This window comes from Phaethon aethereus, assembly GCF_964289735.1.
Source record: "Phaethon aethereus genome assembly, chromosome: 5".
NCBI classification, from domain to species: domain Eukaryota; kingdom Metazoa; phylum Chordata; class Aves; order Phaethontiformes; family Phaethontidae; genus Phaethon; species Phaethon aethereus.
In genome coordinates this window covers 42564569-42577948 of record NC_138579.1, presented here as the reverse complement: position 1 = coordinate 42577948, position 13380 = coordinate 42564569, and the positions used below count along the sequence as shown (strand labels likewise).

Genomic DNA, 13380 nt, shown 5'->3' with positions numbered 1-13380 from the left:
AAAGAACCAAGTCCAACTTTAAGTTTCCAATTAGCTAGTTGTAAAACCAGAAAAGAAACATGATTTGCTCTGCAAACATCTGAAGAAGCTCTCAGGTGAGTAAAGTTAAACATTGCTCTCCAATGGACAAGAAGGGAGGTAGGTACAAAAGGTAAGAAGAAAACAGTGTTTAGGACAAGGCCACCAATAACCTTTGGAACCGCAAGAGAAACATTTGTAAAATTTTCAGAAGGACTACGATGAGCTTCAGGCGTAATAAGTAGGTCAAAATTTGATCCAAGTGACCTCTCAGTGTCTTTTGCAGAGTTCTGTATCACCTTAGAATGATTTGTAAGGGGTATATGAGTGGCAAACACACTCCAAAATATGCAAAATATTCACAAACTGGTAATACCCGAGGCACACTTCAGCTTCCTAAAAATCAGTTACTAACCAATTTAGCAATAAGGAAGGCAGAAAATACTACAACAGCAGCAACATTGTTAAGCTGCCTTATTAGTGACACTGCTTGTCCGACGCCATTGATTGCAAGAGTTGGGACACACACACACACACTTTCCAGATACCGTGGGGTTTTTGCCCAAAACGGTTGTCGCGTTTCTCTCTTATCTTCACATCCAACCTATGCGTTAAAACTACTTTTGGGAAAGAAGTGGGAGGAGATAAGGTTAAATGGTCTGCGACGGCCAACTCAACGCGAAGTGCCTATTTTTCTTTTGACATAATTTAGAGATTTTAAAAAAAAAAAAGTTAAGAGGAAGCAGACAGCGACGTTACACTTTCTCAGCAGAACATGAAATGGAGATAATATTCTTAAAGAGGAAGCCGGCAAGGAGAGTCACAGAGCACGTAAGCGACTCGGGAGCGGCACCCACCCTCGGCGCAGCACGGGAGCGCTCGCGTGAGCCCCACGCCGCGGGAGGGACACGCCACGCCGGCCAACCGGGCTGTCACCGCCACCCCGGACCGCCAGCAGCCAGGCGCCGGCCCCACTGCGCAGCGTTAGCCGCCCTTCACCAGGGCGGGCGCTCCCCGCTCCGCGGCTCGGCACGCCGCAGGGGGCGGCCGCTGCCCAGCACGGGAGAGCTCGCCGCCGGCTATTCATCGCGCCGCAGAAGCGCTCTGGGGCAGGAGGCGAGCCGGGATTACCGAGCAAGCGGCGGGGGCGAGGCGGGCAGGGCGCCGGCCGGCCCTGCCCGAGCGGGGCCGGGCGCGGCGGCGGCGGCGTCGGGAGGAGGCACCGCCGAGTACCGGAGAGGGGCGCCTACCGGATGAAGGTGGTCTTGCCGGTGCTGTACTGCCCCACCAGCAGCACCATGGGCTTGTTCTCGAAGTCGGCCTCCTCCAGGGCGGGCGAGTGGAAGTCATGGAAGCGGTAGTGCTCCTCCAGCGGCAGCAGCTTGCGGAGGTAGAGGTCTCGCAGCCCCCCGGTCACCGTCTGCACCACGTCGCTGCCGCCGCCGCGCTCGCGCCCGCCGCTCTGCTTCCCCAGCCAGCTGAACATCCCGCCGCCGCCAGCGCCCTGCCGCTCTGCCGCCCGCCCGCGCGCGCAGCCGTGGGCAGGCGGGCGGCCCCGGCCCCGGCCCCGGCGCGGGGGGCGGTGCCAGCAGCGGGACGCGCGCTGCCGGCCGCGCGTCCCCTCGGTGGCCGCGGGCTTGGTTTGGGTTTGTTTTTTCTCTTTTTGGGGTGGGGGGTGTCGCTATTTTTTTCAGAGCCAGAGGACTTTTAATTTTCTTTAAATTTTTTTTGACCCACAAATCCGCCTCTGGAGCTTCATTGTACCTGCTGCCCTGCCGCGCTAAAAATTCAGCCCCTTGACATGAAATCCGGAAGCCCTTCGACAGCTCGGGTCTGAACACAGACTCGCCCAGATGCTCTTCGTGTTTTCCTGATGATGGTTGCTGCCTTTGGATGCCAAAGGAGTGTGTGACTAAGCGCCGTGGGGGTTAGCTACGGCATTAGGCAACTTTTAAACACAGCGAAAATTCTTGGTATGACATTGAAATTTTGGTGTGGGACGTGCGCAGCAGATACGGCCATTAGTTTTAACCTTAGGTCTTGATGCTGTGTTAAGCCACGTGGGACGCTCACCTTTTCCATTGATTTTACAAGAGATTTTAATGGAATACTGTACCAAGTTCACTAAAACGTTCAAGGAATCGGTAAAATAAATATTTTTTTTCTATGACATAAATGTTTGTCTGTGCTTACTCACTACTTAGAAAACAAAAGCTTGGGCTCCCAGTTACAAAAAAAAAAGAGGTGTTTTTTTTGCTGAGTCTGTGTAAAGATTATGTTAGAAGTGTATCTTTTGTGTTACCCACTTACAGCCTCTGTTCTTTTGCAACATCCTTACCATTTAAATCCCTTTTTGCTGGTCCAGCACATCTACTGATTCACGTTCTTACCTACGTACCCGTCTTCCTCCTGATTTCCACCTTGAATACTACCTTTTCTCTGTATGCTCTAGCTCTTTTCTAAATACATCAGCAGGTTTAGATGTGCCATTTCCAACTCCCTCCTCCCCATGCTGTTCCTCAAAGAACAGATGTTGCGCTTTAATAATGCTCAGTCCTGAGCATTTAACCACTCTGCCTTTTCTTGGTTCCTTGCATCACATTTTATTTAGGGCTGTGCATACGTTTTGCAATTCTTTTGTTGCAATTTCCATGCTGAGTCTAAAGATTTTATACTATTTCATGTAGGGTCTTGCTGACTGGCTTCCTCATTTTTTTAAATACCCTTTTTAGAGTTTGGTTTTGCATTCCTCTTGTTTTCATGACTTTTCCCCAATAGGTTAATTATCCCATAGATAATAAAGTTATCCTTGCAGTTACTTACATATTCTCCATGTTACTTCAAAAATTTCTTTTAAATGAGCCTTGTATCACCACATCTTTAGGAGTTTTGACTATTTCTCATCATTTATTATCTGCAAAAATATCTGAGCTGTGGAAAACCTAAGTACTGCAGTCTGGGGTTTCCCAGACTTTGTTTGGGAAAGCTGTTGGAAAACAGCTTTCCCACTTGCCTTTGGCGCATCCAGTATCTAGTGACGGGAGAACATCAGAGCGAGCGAGCAGGTACAGTGCTGTCTCAGACTGTCCTCCCAGCCCCTGGGAACTGATGATTCAGTGCAGGACTGAGGCAGATGCGGACAAAGCCTTTGTATTTTTTAGTCCTTAAAAATTTTCCAGTTAACACAGTAATCGGTTGTTTGTTGGTTTTTTTTTTAACGCCTAAACTTTTATCAGCAACACCACCCAGGGTCAAACAGGTCCGTAACTTAATTACATGCTGTGTGCAGAGCTACCTTGCTTTGTTAACTTCGAACCTGCTGCTTGCTAGTTTTGTCTGATGCCCTCCAGGTCTTGTGTTAGAGGAGAGGTGCACAGCCCCTCCCTGCTCATCTCCCACAGGGCACTCCAGGTTTCCCAGATCTCTCGTTTCGCTGCCTTTCACTCCTGTTGTGCTTTTTCTAGGTTGCAGATTCCTTATCTATTCGCCTCTTGTGTGGAAGCTGTTCTACCTCTTTGATCAGCCCTGGCACTTTCCTCCGTATTCTTGTTGAACGGAGAGAACTCAGAGCTGCGGAATAATTATTTCTGTTCCACTGTATGCTTTTTGAAATGGGGTACAGTGTTCATTGTTCTCCGTGACCCCTTCGTGGCTGCTGGAGGGCTGCAGGAAGGGCAGGGAAGTGTTTGCTCTCACACACCTTGCGCTGCTTCTCAGACTTCCTGCCTAGGTGCTTCCTGCTGTCAGTGGGATGATTTTTGCCCTTCAGACAATAAAGCTCTAACTGTATACGGGAACCTGGGAGTGCTTCCAAATTCCCAGGTCTGGCTGTGCCCTCTGGCTACCTCCCGTGCGATACCGCGATGAGGTCCGGCATGCACCAGCACGACCGCCGTCTCTGCTCTCCTGTTTCCACGGGAGGCGAACCCTGGGCGTATAGCCCCTACAGGAGCCGTAGGGGCTGCGGCAGGATGCACCACGGGTAGGCGTTCGCTGGCCTAAGTGGTAAACAGCAGGATTATGTTTCTGTGCACCACCTGGGAGACGACCCTCCAGCTGGAGGGCAAAGGGATTCGCAAGGCTTCCATTTTTTGGCCCGCGAGAACAGGATCTCTTGACAGAAGATACTACCAGGGGAAGCCTGTAGGATACATAGATACAAGATGTCTAATAAATAAATAAATCAATAGCATTGCATAAAAGTTAATTTAGAAAAAGAATAAATAGAAAACTGGGATTCCAGCTGTCAAAAAACCAGACTGCTTGCTTGAAAGGAGCCATGTTAATGTGATGACCAACGTGGCAGAAAGTTGAAAGTTAACGTTCTGCTAACTTCAGTTGCAATACTGTACAGCAAGTTAAAAAATCGCATTTGAGTGAGTGATATTAGGTATACAATTTTAGACCTTCTTTCTCTGTGTTTCTTGTCTTTTCAGATGTGATATTCTCAAAAACTTTAAAGTTTTAAACCTTTGGTATATATCAATAACATTTAAACCCAGCTTAATAAAATAAATTAGCATGAATCAGTTCATGTAGAGACAGGTCTTAAATGTAATCCTAAACTCAAGGTGTCCCAGGATCCCGGGGCAGTTCACATGTAGGTCTGGAGCAGGCGTAATTTCTTCTTCAATCATTTTTAAAGCAGCTATGAAATAAGTCTGCATGTTGTCTTTAATTGTCTCTCTAGTAGGGGAAGAAGCACCTAGAAGAAATGGCTTTAACGTGTATTTGCTATGAAAAATGTTTATTTATTTCCTGTAACTCTGACTCCAAAAAAACTGCTTTATTATGCAAAGTTTAATGTTTATTTACATTCACATAAAGACTTCTTAGTTCACAAATAGGCTTCTTGGTTTTGTTTCAGAGACGAAGGATTTTGTTCTCCGCTGCATTTCTGGACTGACAATCCTCTCTTTTTATAGCACAGGTAAAGCACAAACACGGTCAGCGTAAACTTCCTCATGCTTCCTTGTCCACACATCTTGGCCTTGGCCTGAAAGGTCACTTCTCCCAGCACGAGTGGAGCACAGCCTCACCCAGCCACGCTCCTGAGGTTGTCAACGAGGGAAGCACATTAATTCATTAAGGAAGAGCTCTGGTTTTTGTGTTTATTCCCTCCACTGACAGACAGGATTTAGCATTTTTGATGACAAGCAAAGTGCTATTCTTAGCATCCTCTGGCTTTTCTTTGCTTCCTAATCAAACTTACTTTTTTCTTCATTAACAGGATTCATAGATATTTTATTTCATATTCCCCAGTGCTGGGCAGTCAGCCAAATGCTGGGTTCCCTTTCTGTCAGGCACACACATACCATCCCCACCGGTTGGTTTTTGCAGTGGTTGCTCTTTCTTATGCTGCTTTTTCCGCTCCACGGCGGTACGCAAGGCCTGTAGAATCAAATCTTTATTGTTCTGGACGTTGTAGTAACTTAGGTTCACCAGTTTGTCAAAATCTTCCTCTGAATAACTCAGATTGTTTATGTAATATGGACCATGGGTATTGGCAACATCAACGTCACCCTCTGCCATTTCCGAGGCACTACGCTTCACACCTAAGGGACAAACAATGACTTGGTTAATTAGCAAAAAGCGATCAGGCCCTGGGTGTTTCTGAAGCATGCACACACAGTGGATCACAACCCAAAAGTTTCCCTCCACAGGTGTTTTATTGCTGGGATATTTGGTTGTCAGCAGCGGGTGGAGAAGCTGGCGGTGGTGAGGGGAGTAGGGGTTGTCCTGGGTACTCTTGGAAATACCAAAAACAAGTAGAGTAGCTCCTTTTTTGAACACAGGAGGGTGAAACTCCCTGCCTCTTCCTCTAGCTCTGGGGTGAGCCACCATCATGGTCCCCAGGTCCCCCTCAACGCTGATGCTCTCTGAGCCCTGGCCCCCACCTTGCTGCTGTCTCCTGGCCGTCGCAGCACCCTACACTTCTAGCCAAGGTGCACGTAAATGGCAACTACTCTTTTTCTCTTTCCTTCCCTTCTCCCAAAGCAGACAACTACAGCAATGACCTCATGACAGCATGGTTTCTATCTGGGTGGTGGGACTGAAGCCACTGACACTTTCTGTGCCTTCCATCTTTGATTCTATATTGTTTTATTTTCCTCACTACTATGCTTTCATGCCTTCAGAAATAGGCTGCTGAAAATCAATGTATTTCAGCTGCCTTCTCATCGATGTGACAGATACTCTTTCAGCCAGCACAACCTACCACATCCCCTAGCACCGTCTGCTACATCAACTCTTGGTTCCTACTGGGAGGAATTATCAAAAATACAGAAAACAGACCTAAAAACTAGATTCTATTATCGAAACTAAAAGACTTCACAGAGCCATTATCTGGACATATCCCGGAAGCAGATGGCACAAATTTTTACTGTCATTTCCTTGAGCTACCTACTACTATAAAAAATTACAGGATTTATGTAACCTCAACAGTGAGACTGAACCGGTATTCCCCGAATCACTAAGATTTGGCAGGGATACTGAAAGAACTTTTCATGCCCGTTTCATCATCCCAGGTTAATCAACATATGCAACACAGTTCCAGGCAAACTAATTAGGCAGATAGTCCCACAAGTGTCATCTCTGGAAATATTACATCCATCATATCTTATCATCTGAAGACAAATTAAATTAACTGATTTATTTTAATTTATTTGACAGTAGAAACCAAATCCAAAGCTGATGCAGAAGTTTATTTGCGGGCTGTCACAGAGAAAATATTCATAGGGACCTCCACAGTAGGTTGCTGGTTCAGGGAGAAAAATATCCAAGGGCTTACCATGGGAACTGCAAATCTCAACAAATTCGTGGATGCAGAAGACGTTAAACACATCTCCTCCCTTGTTTTTCTAGGACCTTCACTAGTGACCTGTGATTCAAAATAATAGCTGATGTCAGCTTGGACCTGGCCATCTGCTCTAGATGTGAGTGCTTTTGACTTAGCTGCTGTTTTGGACACTCCATCACTTACTGGGTTGGTGGAAATACATCTGTACCCTAAACTCAGTAAATGCAACATGCGCTCTCTGAGCCGAGGGCAGGTGTAAGCGATATACTCAATGCACAGTAGCCGGACTTGCCCTTCCTGAACTCAGCAAAAATGAGGACTCTCTGCCTGCACTCAGGGGGAGCAAGAAGCCCGCTTGGCCATATCAGTTTTGGCTCGACTCTGCACTGATGGGACACAGCATATGGGCAGGCCGAACTGTTAGTACATAGAATAAACAGGTTCTTGGAAAGGAAAAGGTCAATTAATTTGGTTAGATTCTGCAGATTCCTGGGCTCCAGTATATGCCTTTGAGTGATAAAAAGGACAGCTGAGGCTCCCACCCCTGTGCCAGAGACCTAAAGATGTGGAGATCCCCTGCTGTGCGCTAGCCTGTACACCTGACACGAGGGCTCGTACGTGTTTTTTTCCTTCCCCATCATTCCCACGGACCCCTCGGTTTTCTAACAGCTGCTGCGAGGGAGAGAGCGCAATAACAAGCCCGAAATGGGGTAGATAACACTGTCAGGGATAGGTAACACAGGCAGGAAGTATAATGCTTGATCCCCTCTCATCACAGGAAAGAGAGCACCAGAGACAGGAGAATTTTTCCGTCAGCCTCCAGTGAGACGACCTCCTTGGCAGCAGGTTGCTACCGTAGCAAAAAACGCGCTTCCACACTCACAGGTACCTGCACCACATGTACCACAGCAGGGCAGCAGGCTTGGTGGAAAGTCAGCACCTCTCTTGCTGACAGGACCGCCTGCGTTTGGGGGATCTTCTCTAACAAGAGTGACCTAACAACATTGATCAAAGGGGTCTGATTTTCCTGGAAGGGTCTCTCCAGGTCTGACAGGCGTGCTCCTCCCGGTGTTGCGGGGAGAGCTGCTTGAGTGAAGCCGCCTCAGGTGCCTCACACAAAGGTTTTCCCCTTTCTATCCAGCTGTGGAATAGTCTTGCCAGTGCAGGAGTTCACCCAGCTGGAATACGTCCGTTTTACTCATTTACTGCCCAGGCTCTAAATTCCCTTTGCTGAGCGAGCTGAGGGGTGAGCTGGCTATGGGAAAACTGGCCGTTCATGCAATTGAACCAAGACTTCAGATGCTTTACAACTTAGATGCGGGCTAGGGCACGGTGCTGAAGCGCTATAAATTAAGCTGATCTCTGCCTGTCACTAACGAAGGGCAGGCACCCAGCCCCAGCCTCCAGGACTTTCTGCAGCCACTGTGGAGGTTGGCTCTCAGCTGAGAGGTGGCAGCCCTGCCAAAGAACCTGCATGGGCTGAGCCCTTCCATGTCAGCTCAGCTGAGAAGTCACCTGTGGGGGCCCAGCAAGGGCCCGTTCTCTCTTTTTCTGTTTAGTCTCAGCTTGCAGCTACCAGCTGAACTGGTTGGGCAGCACAGGCTTGCCTCAATGTGCAATATCATGCAGGTTGCCTTATACATCTTCTACATACCTAATAACACCCCTTTTTAGATTCCCTGATCATTCATGTTGACATGTGGCATCTGCACATCATCTGAGGTTCACCTGATACTATATAGCTGAGTTAGGAATAGCATCCTTGGGTTCTGGAAATTATTAAGGGGGAGAGGGGAGGCAAACTCCCTCACAGAGCAGTACGGAAACTGATTCTCATTTTCTGTTCTAGTTCTTTCTCTTTTTCTGCTTTCTCTAGTTCTTTCTTGAAAGGGCAACTACAAAACCCAGCCTTTCAGTTATCTGATCCGTGTTAAGAGCTAGAGTAGAAGCGCGTGGGTACCTGCATAAATACCCTAACGCTATTTGAATCCTGTTCAAAACCCCCATTGCATACCTCAAATGTGTAATGAACTCAATCTGGAATATCTACAAAGAAAAAGTACTGTATGATTTTTTTATGACTTGCTTTAAAAAAAAAAAAAGGAAAATAATACAGTTGGGGCACTAGTTTCTGCATTTGTTTTGTTATTGAATTTAATGTACCTTATACAAGCCTAGAACTTTTGTTTTTCAGTATACTGTGGGGCTTTGAAGTGATTAAAAGATAGGTGTCCTTATAGTATGAGTTAGTTAGGAATTTTATAATCTGGAGAAGGAGTAACTGAGACTTTTGTCACCAACAGAGGTAGCATGGAGTCACGGGATATGGTACCAGGACTTAGAAACCATCTGTTCTGAAGTGACCGACAAAGTTGCTATTGAAATTCTTCTTAAATTTCGAAGTAGGACTCACTGAAGTGAACAGAAGCTATCAGCATGGCTCAATGTTATATTTTCATCGCTTGCTAGTTCACAGTTTTGTTTTCAAGGTTATCTGCTTAACTGTAAGCCTGGAAATGATTTTAAACAATGAAATCCTTAGATTCCCCAGAGCATTCTCCAACAGGAAAGGATGACAAGTATGAGAGGAAACAACCCTGCTAACTTCTGCCACTGCAGATAAACAGAACATACATTTCATCAGTAAACTCTACAATCTACCTCTGAAAAGCCCCGAAACAATCTGGCGAGGGGCATATGTGCCAAAGGCTGATCCCAGCTGCTGCTCTACTGTCCAGGAAAATTTACATATTTTAAGCTTCTTGGTACTGTGCAGATCTAAGCAAGGGGAGTCTGAATCTGTGTTTACAGGATGATCTGAAGAACAGATACTGCACAGTAAAAAAGAGGAAGGCAGCAGCCAGTGCCTCTGTTAATGTAAGGGGTAGCTGTAAACTTACCAGGTGCTTTGTAGTCCCTGAAGGTGTCATTCACTAGAGGGAAAAACACCACAATAGGCGTTTCTGGGCTCTCCTTGTCACCAACAATGTAGCATTCCTTCAGATGTGGAGTTTCCTGATCATCTGGCACCTTCGTAGGGAAAGGAATTCCCTGTTTTGCAAAGTATTTAGAGGCTTCTTTCAGGGGCTGGTCGCCACAATAGGAAAACAAAACGAAGCAAAACATCAGAAGATGTGGGAAGCACTTGGACTGAATTTGACAAAAACCCAATTTCACTGGGAATGTTTGTAGGGTAAGGGCCAGGTTCTGACAGATTGTGGCATGTACCCAGCTTAGGTGTAATAGACTGTATATGGAGCCAAGATCTGGAAGGCCAGAGTTAAATGGGGTGGGTCTGGGTCCCCACGCCTGCCCTTGAAAATCTACATCCCACATTTGGGTATTAAAAACGCTGCTTTTAGAGGACTTTTTATTTCTAAGGTATTTAAGATTCCTAAATAAAAACTGTGCTTGCATTTATTTGCATATCTGGACTTCTGCATCAAACCCCTCTATTGTTACAATTGTCCTGAATGTACATTTTCCCATGCATAAGAATACATATGATTGGATTGAGAAGTCTTAGACAATTTTTAGATACATTTAGCTTCATTCGTTCAATGTCTGACTGCCTTCAAATCAGCTAAAACACATTTACACATAAAAATGGGCGGATTCAGTTTACTAAAATCTTACTTACGCTAACGCTTGTACTGTTCCATAAAGATATGTGACCCTGGTAAACTGTTAGCTTATTTACACTTCCCAGATACCGGGGAAAAAAAGAGTTTCTATGAGTAGAGGAGCAGCCATTGTGGGAACTCAGTGATGAAACAGAGATATCAGTAAAGAAGGATGTACGAGGCTCACCCCTGTCTGGGAACCTGAACTGTAGTTGAAATGCAAAATGACATCCACTTTCCTTTCCGGCCTCATAAGGGGTGGGTAACTGGTAGCAAAGGCAAATGCCGTATCAATCAGGATGAGGTAGTCTGTTGCTGCTGTCAGGTGGTTGGGCTGAGAGTCAAGCTCACAGTCTAGAAAAGAAGCATTTTTTTTTTTTTTTTCAGAGGCTGTGCTCTATACATGAGATGTGCCAAGGAAAGTCAATTGTTAACAAAAAGAAAATTTAGCTTTTCTTGGGTCTGAGACCTATCTATATAGCTGATAGCTGCAGTTCAGTCATTTCTCAGTTCCTCATCTGGCTTCCTCTTTTCACTATTTACTCTGCAATTTCTTTGGCTTTCCTCTAATTAAGAGGGATTAACTTGGGGCTCAGAAGAATAGAGTTAATTGCATCCCCTGGTATTGTGTGTGACTCTGAGCAGGTTGATTTTTTTTTTTTTTTTAATATGGAAAAAATTAAAATGGCACCTCATTGTCTCAACGTACTAACGATTAAAGATGCTTCATGCCTTGCACAGCTGCCAAGGTATGCAGCCGAGGCAGGCGTAAGCCCTTGTGCAACGTGGAAGACCTGGTACCAAACTGAGCACTGATTCCCAAACCGTGTACCGGGCAATACCGTTACAGAGGTTGTGTCTTACTTATGAGTAAAACAGTAACGTGAAACAGGGCTCCCTCAGACATCCCTTGAGTACTGGCCGGGCAAGAGACAGAATATGACGACGCCGGTGCCATGCCGCAAGCATACAGGCTGGCTGGCTGCCACATCCGCAGACATACGCTGGTGGACTCGTCAGGGTCTTTCTCATCTACCAGTTGCCAGTCTTCATGAAATTTTTAAGAACTTATTTTTTGAAGTCTCTCCTGCTAGCTAGTTTCAGCTTTTGGTAGCAAACAGTTTCAAGATGGGACCGGAAGCCAAAGGCAGTCGGCTTGATAATCTTTTAAGCATTGTTTCTTTTTCACAACGATGGTTTAAAACTAACTAAAACCAGGGTGCTATTACCATACCTTTCCACTTGGAAAACTCGCTCCCTAGGTAGTTGTCATTCATCTGGAGGCCCTTCAGGAAGTTATGGATTTCTGAAGCTGCTGGACGTAACATGGCAACATCTCGGAAAATGTCCGAAAAGCTGCCAGTGGGACAAACCACTCGAGTATCCAGCTCACTTGGTCTTGCAGGGAATAGGGTTTCATCGTCTGCAGAAGAAAGAACAACATTTCTTGTACGTGGTCTCATTGTTGAGGTTAACCTGTGCAATCATAATTTGTTTTAACATGTTTGGCAAACCTCGGATTTCTTTCTCTTTTTACTTCCAGGATCTCCATAAATCTCACAGTTTTGCAGCTAGGCTTTGAAAAAATCCATTTCTTCTTCTCAACCCACAGTGGTACTGTTTGTTTGTACTGTGAATCAATCCATCTCATCTACTATAACTTCCTTTGTTTTTCTATAATTTTATCCACTATGATATCCTGCACTTATCCTGTTTTCCTTTGCTACCCTATGTTACAGTTTATCTCTCAGCCATACACATAAAAAAGCCACACAATCACAGTCCCTTGACCACACAAACATCATTAATGTTCCTTAACAGCAAATGAAAGCTCCTGGTTTTATCAACGAGAAACTACCCTGCAAGAAGATAAAATAAATCACCGTTTTTGCTACATTTCTCCTCCTTCTCATCTTTTTTATCTGTAGTACGTCTGTATTGCGTGTTTCTCCTTGAAATCCCAGCCTACAGAACTTTTTTAATTTGGTAGCATGTTTTGCAAATCTCAGCCTTAGGACTAGTTTAGGATGACATGCAATAGTACTGAAGTTTGTATCTGTGCTTTGCAGACTCCAGAGAGGCAAGGATGGTGATTGCTCTTGTTTCTGTGAACCCTCATGCCATACTCCAACTTCCAAGAGAGAAACTGGAAGACTGTGGATTGCTAAGGGAGGCCTTCAGCCTCTCCTCATCTACAGGGATATTCTTCTCCAGTTTTACCCTTGTGCTCTGAAAATGGCTCATGTGAGGGCTATGCTATCTTTTTTTTTTCCTGTGATAGATCCCATAGATTCTTTTCTCACACAACTGAAATGATTGTCATACTGTAATACGTGGCATGAATTTCCTCCTGGTTTCCATGTGGGTTACAGGAAGCCCTGAAGAGGGAATTCCAAAATGTCTTTGAAAAATTCAGTGAGTGAATACCAGAACAGAGGACAAGAGAAAGAGAGAAAGAAAGAGAGAAAGAGAGAGAGAGAAAGAGAGAGAGAGAGAGAAAGAGAGAGAAAGAGAGAAGGGGGGGAGAGAGAGAAAGAGAGAAAGAAAGAGAAAGAGAGAGAAAGAGAAAGAGAGAAAGGGAGAGAGAAAGGGAGAAAAGGGACAATAAAATAACATAATGGCATAAAAATTACCCACCTATATCAGTAATTTTGTCTCGGGTCCATTTGTGCCAGAAGTCTTCTGAATGAACAGATATATACCAAGCATCCATGAGATTCAAGGAAAATACACTGCTCCAGATCCCTGTGGCATAGAATATATTTGACAAAGTAAACTGGTAAAGACCTAGAAGCATTTTCATTCACAATGACCTTCAGTACCTGCCGAGAAGGACTTGGGGGTAGCGGTGGATGAAAAGCTGGACCTGAGCCAGCAATGTTCACTGGCAGCCCAGAAGACCAACTGTATCCTGGGCTGCATCAAAAGCCGCGTGGCCAG

General features: G+C 45.5%; 2 protein-coding genes across 2 annotated transcripts in view; both read right to left on the bottom strand.

The window, feature by feature from the left end:
• The window catches only part of EHD4 (EH domain containing 4), a 30363-nt gene extending 28233 nt beyond the window's left edge, over window positions 1-2130 (bottom strand). The window contains exon 1 of the mRNA XM_082000839.1: window positions 1269-2130. Within this exon, the coding sequence (XP_081856965.1) occupies window positions 1269-1504 (236 nt within the window). The 5' untranslated portion in view covers window positions 1505-2130. The remainder of the gene's footprint in view (window positions 1-1268) is intronic.
• A 1668-nt stretch (window positions 2131-3798) lies between these two features.
• The window catches only part of LOC309405393 (cytosolic phospholipase A2 epsilon-like), a gene marked incomplete at both ends in the record, with an annotated part of 41138 nt that continues 31556 nt past the window's right edge, over window positions 3799-13380 (bottom strand). Inside the window, 6 exons of the mRNA XM_082000163.1 lie at window positions 3799-4016; window positions 5334-5573; window positions 9718-9904; window positions 10628-10794; window positions 11675-11863; window positions 13078-13185. Coding sequence (XP_081856289.1) covers window positions 3799-4016; window positions 5334-5573; window positions 9718-9904; window positions 10628-10794; window positions 11675-11863; window positions 13078-13185 — 1109 coding nt within the window. The remainder of the gene's footprint in view (window positions 4017-5333; window positions 5574-9717; window positions 9905-10627; window positions 10795-11674; window positions 11864-13077; window positions 13186-13380) is intronic.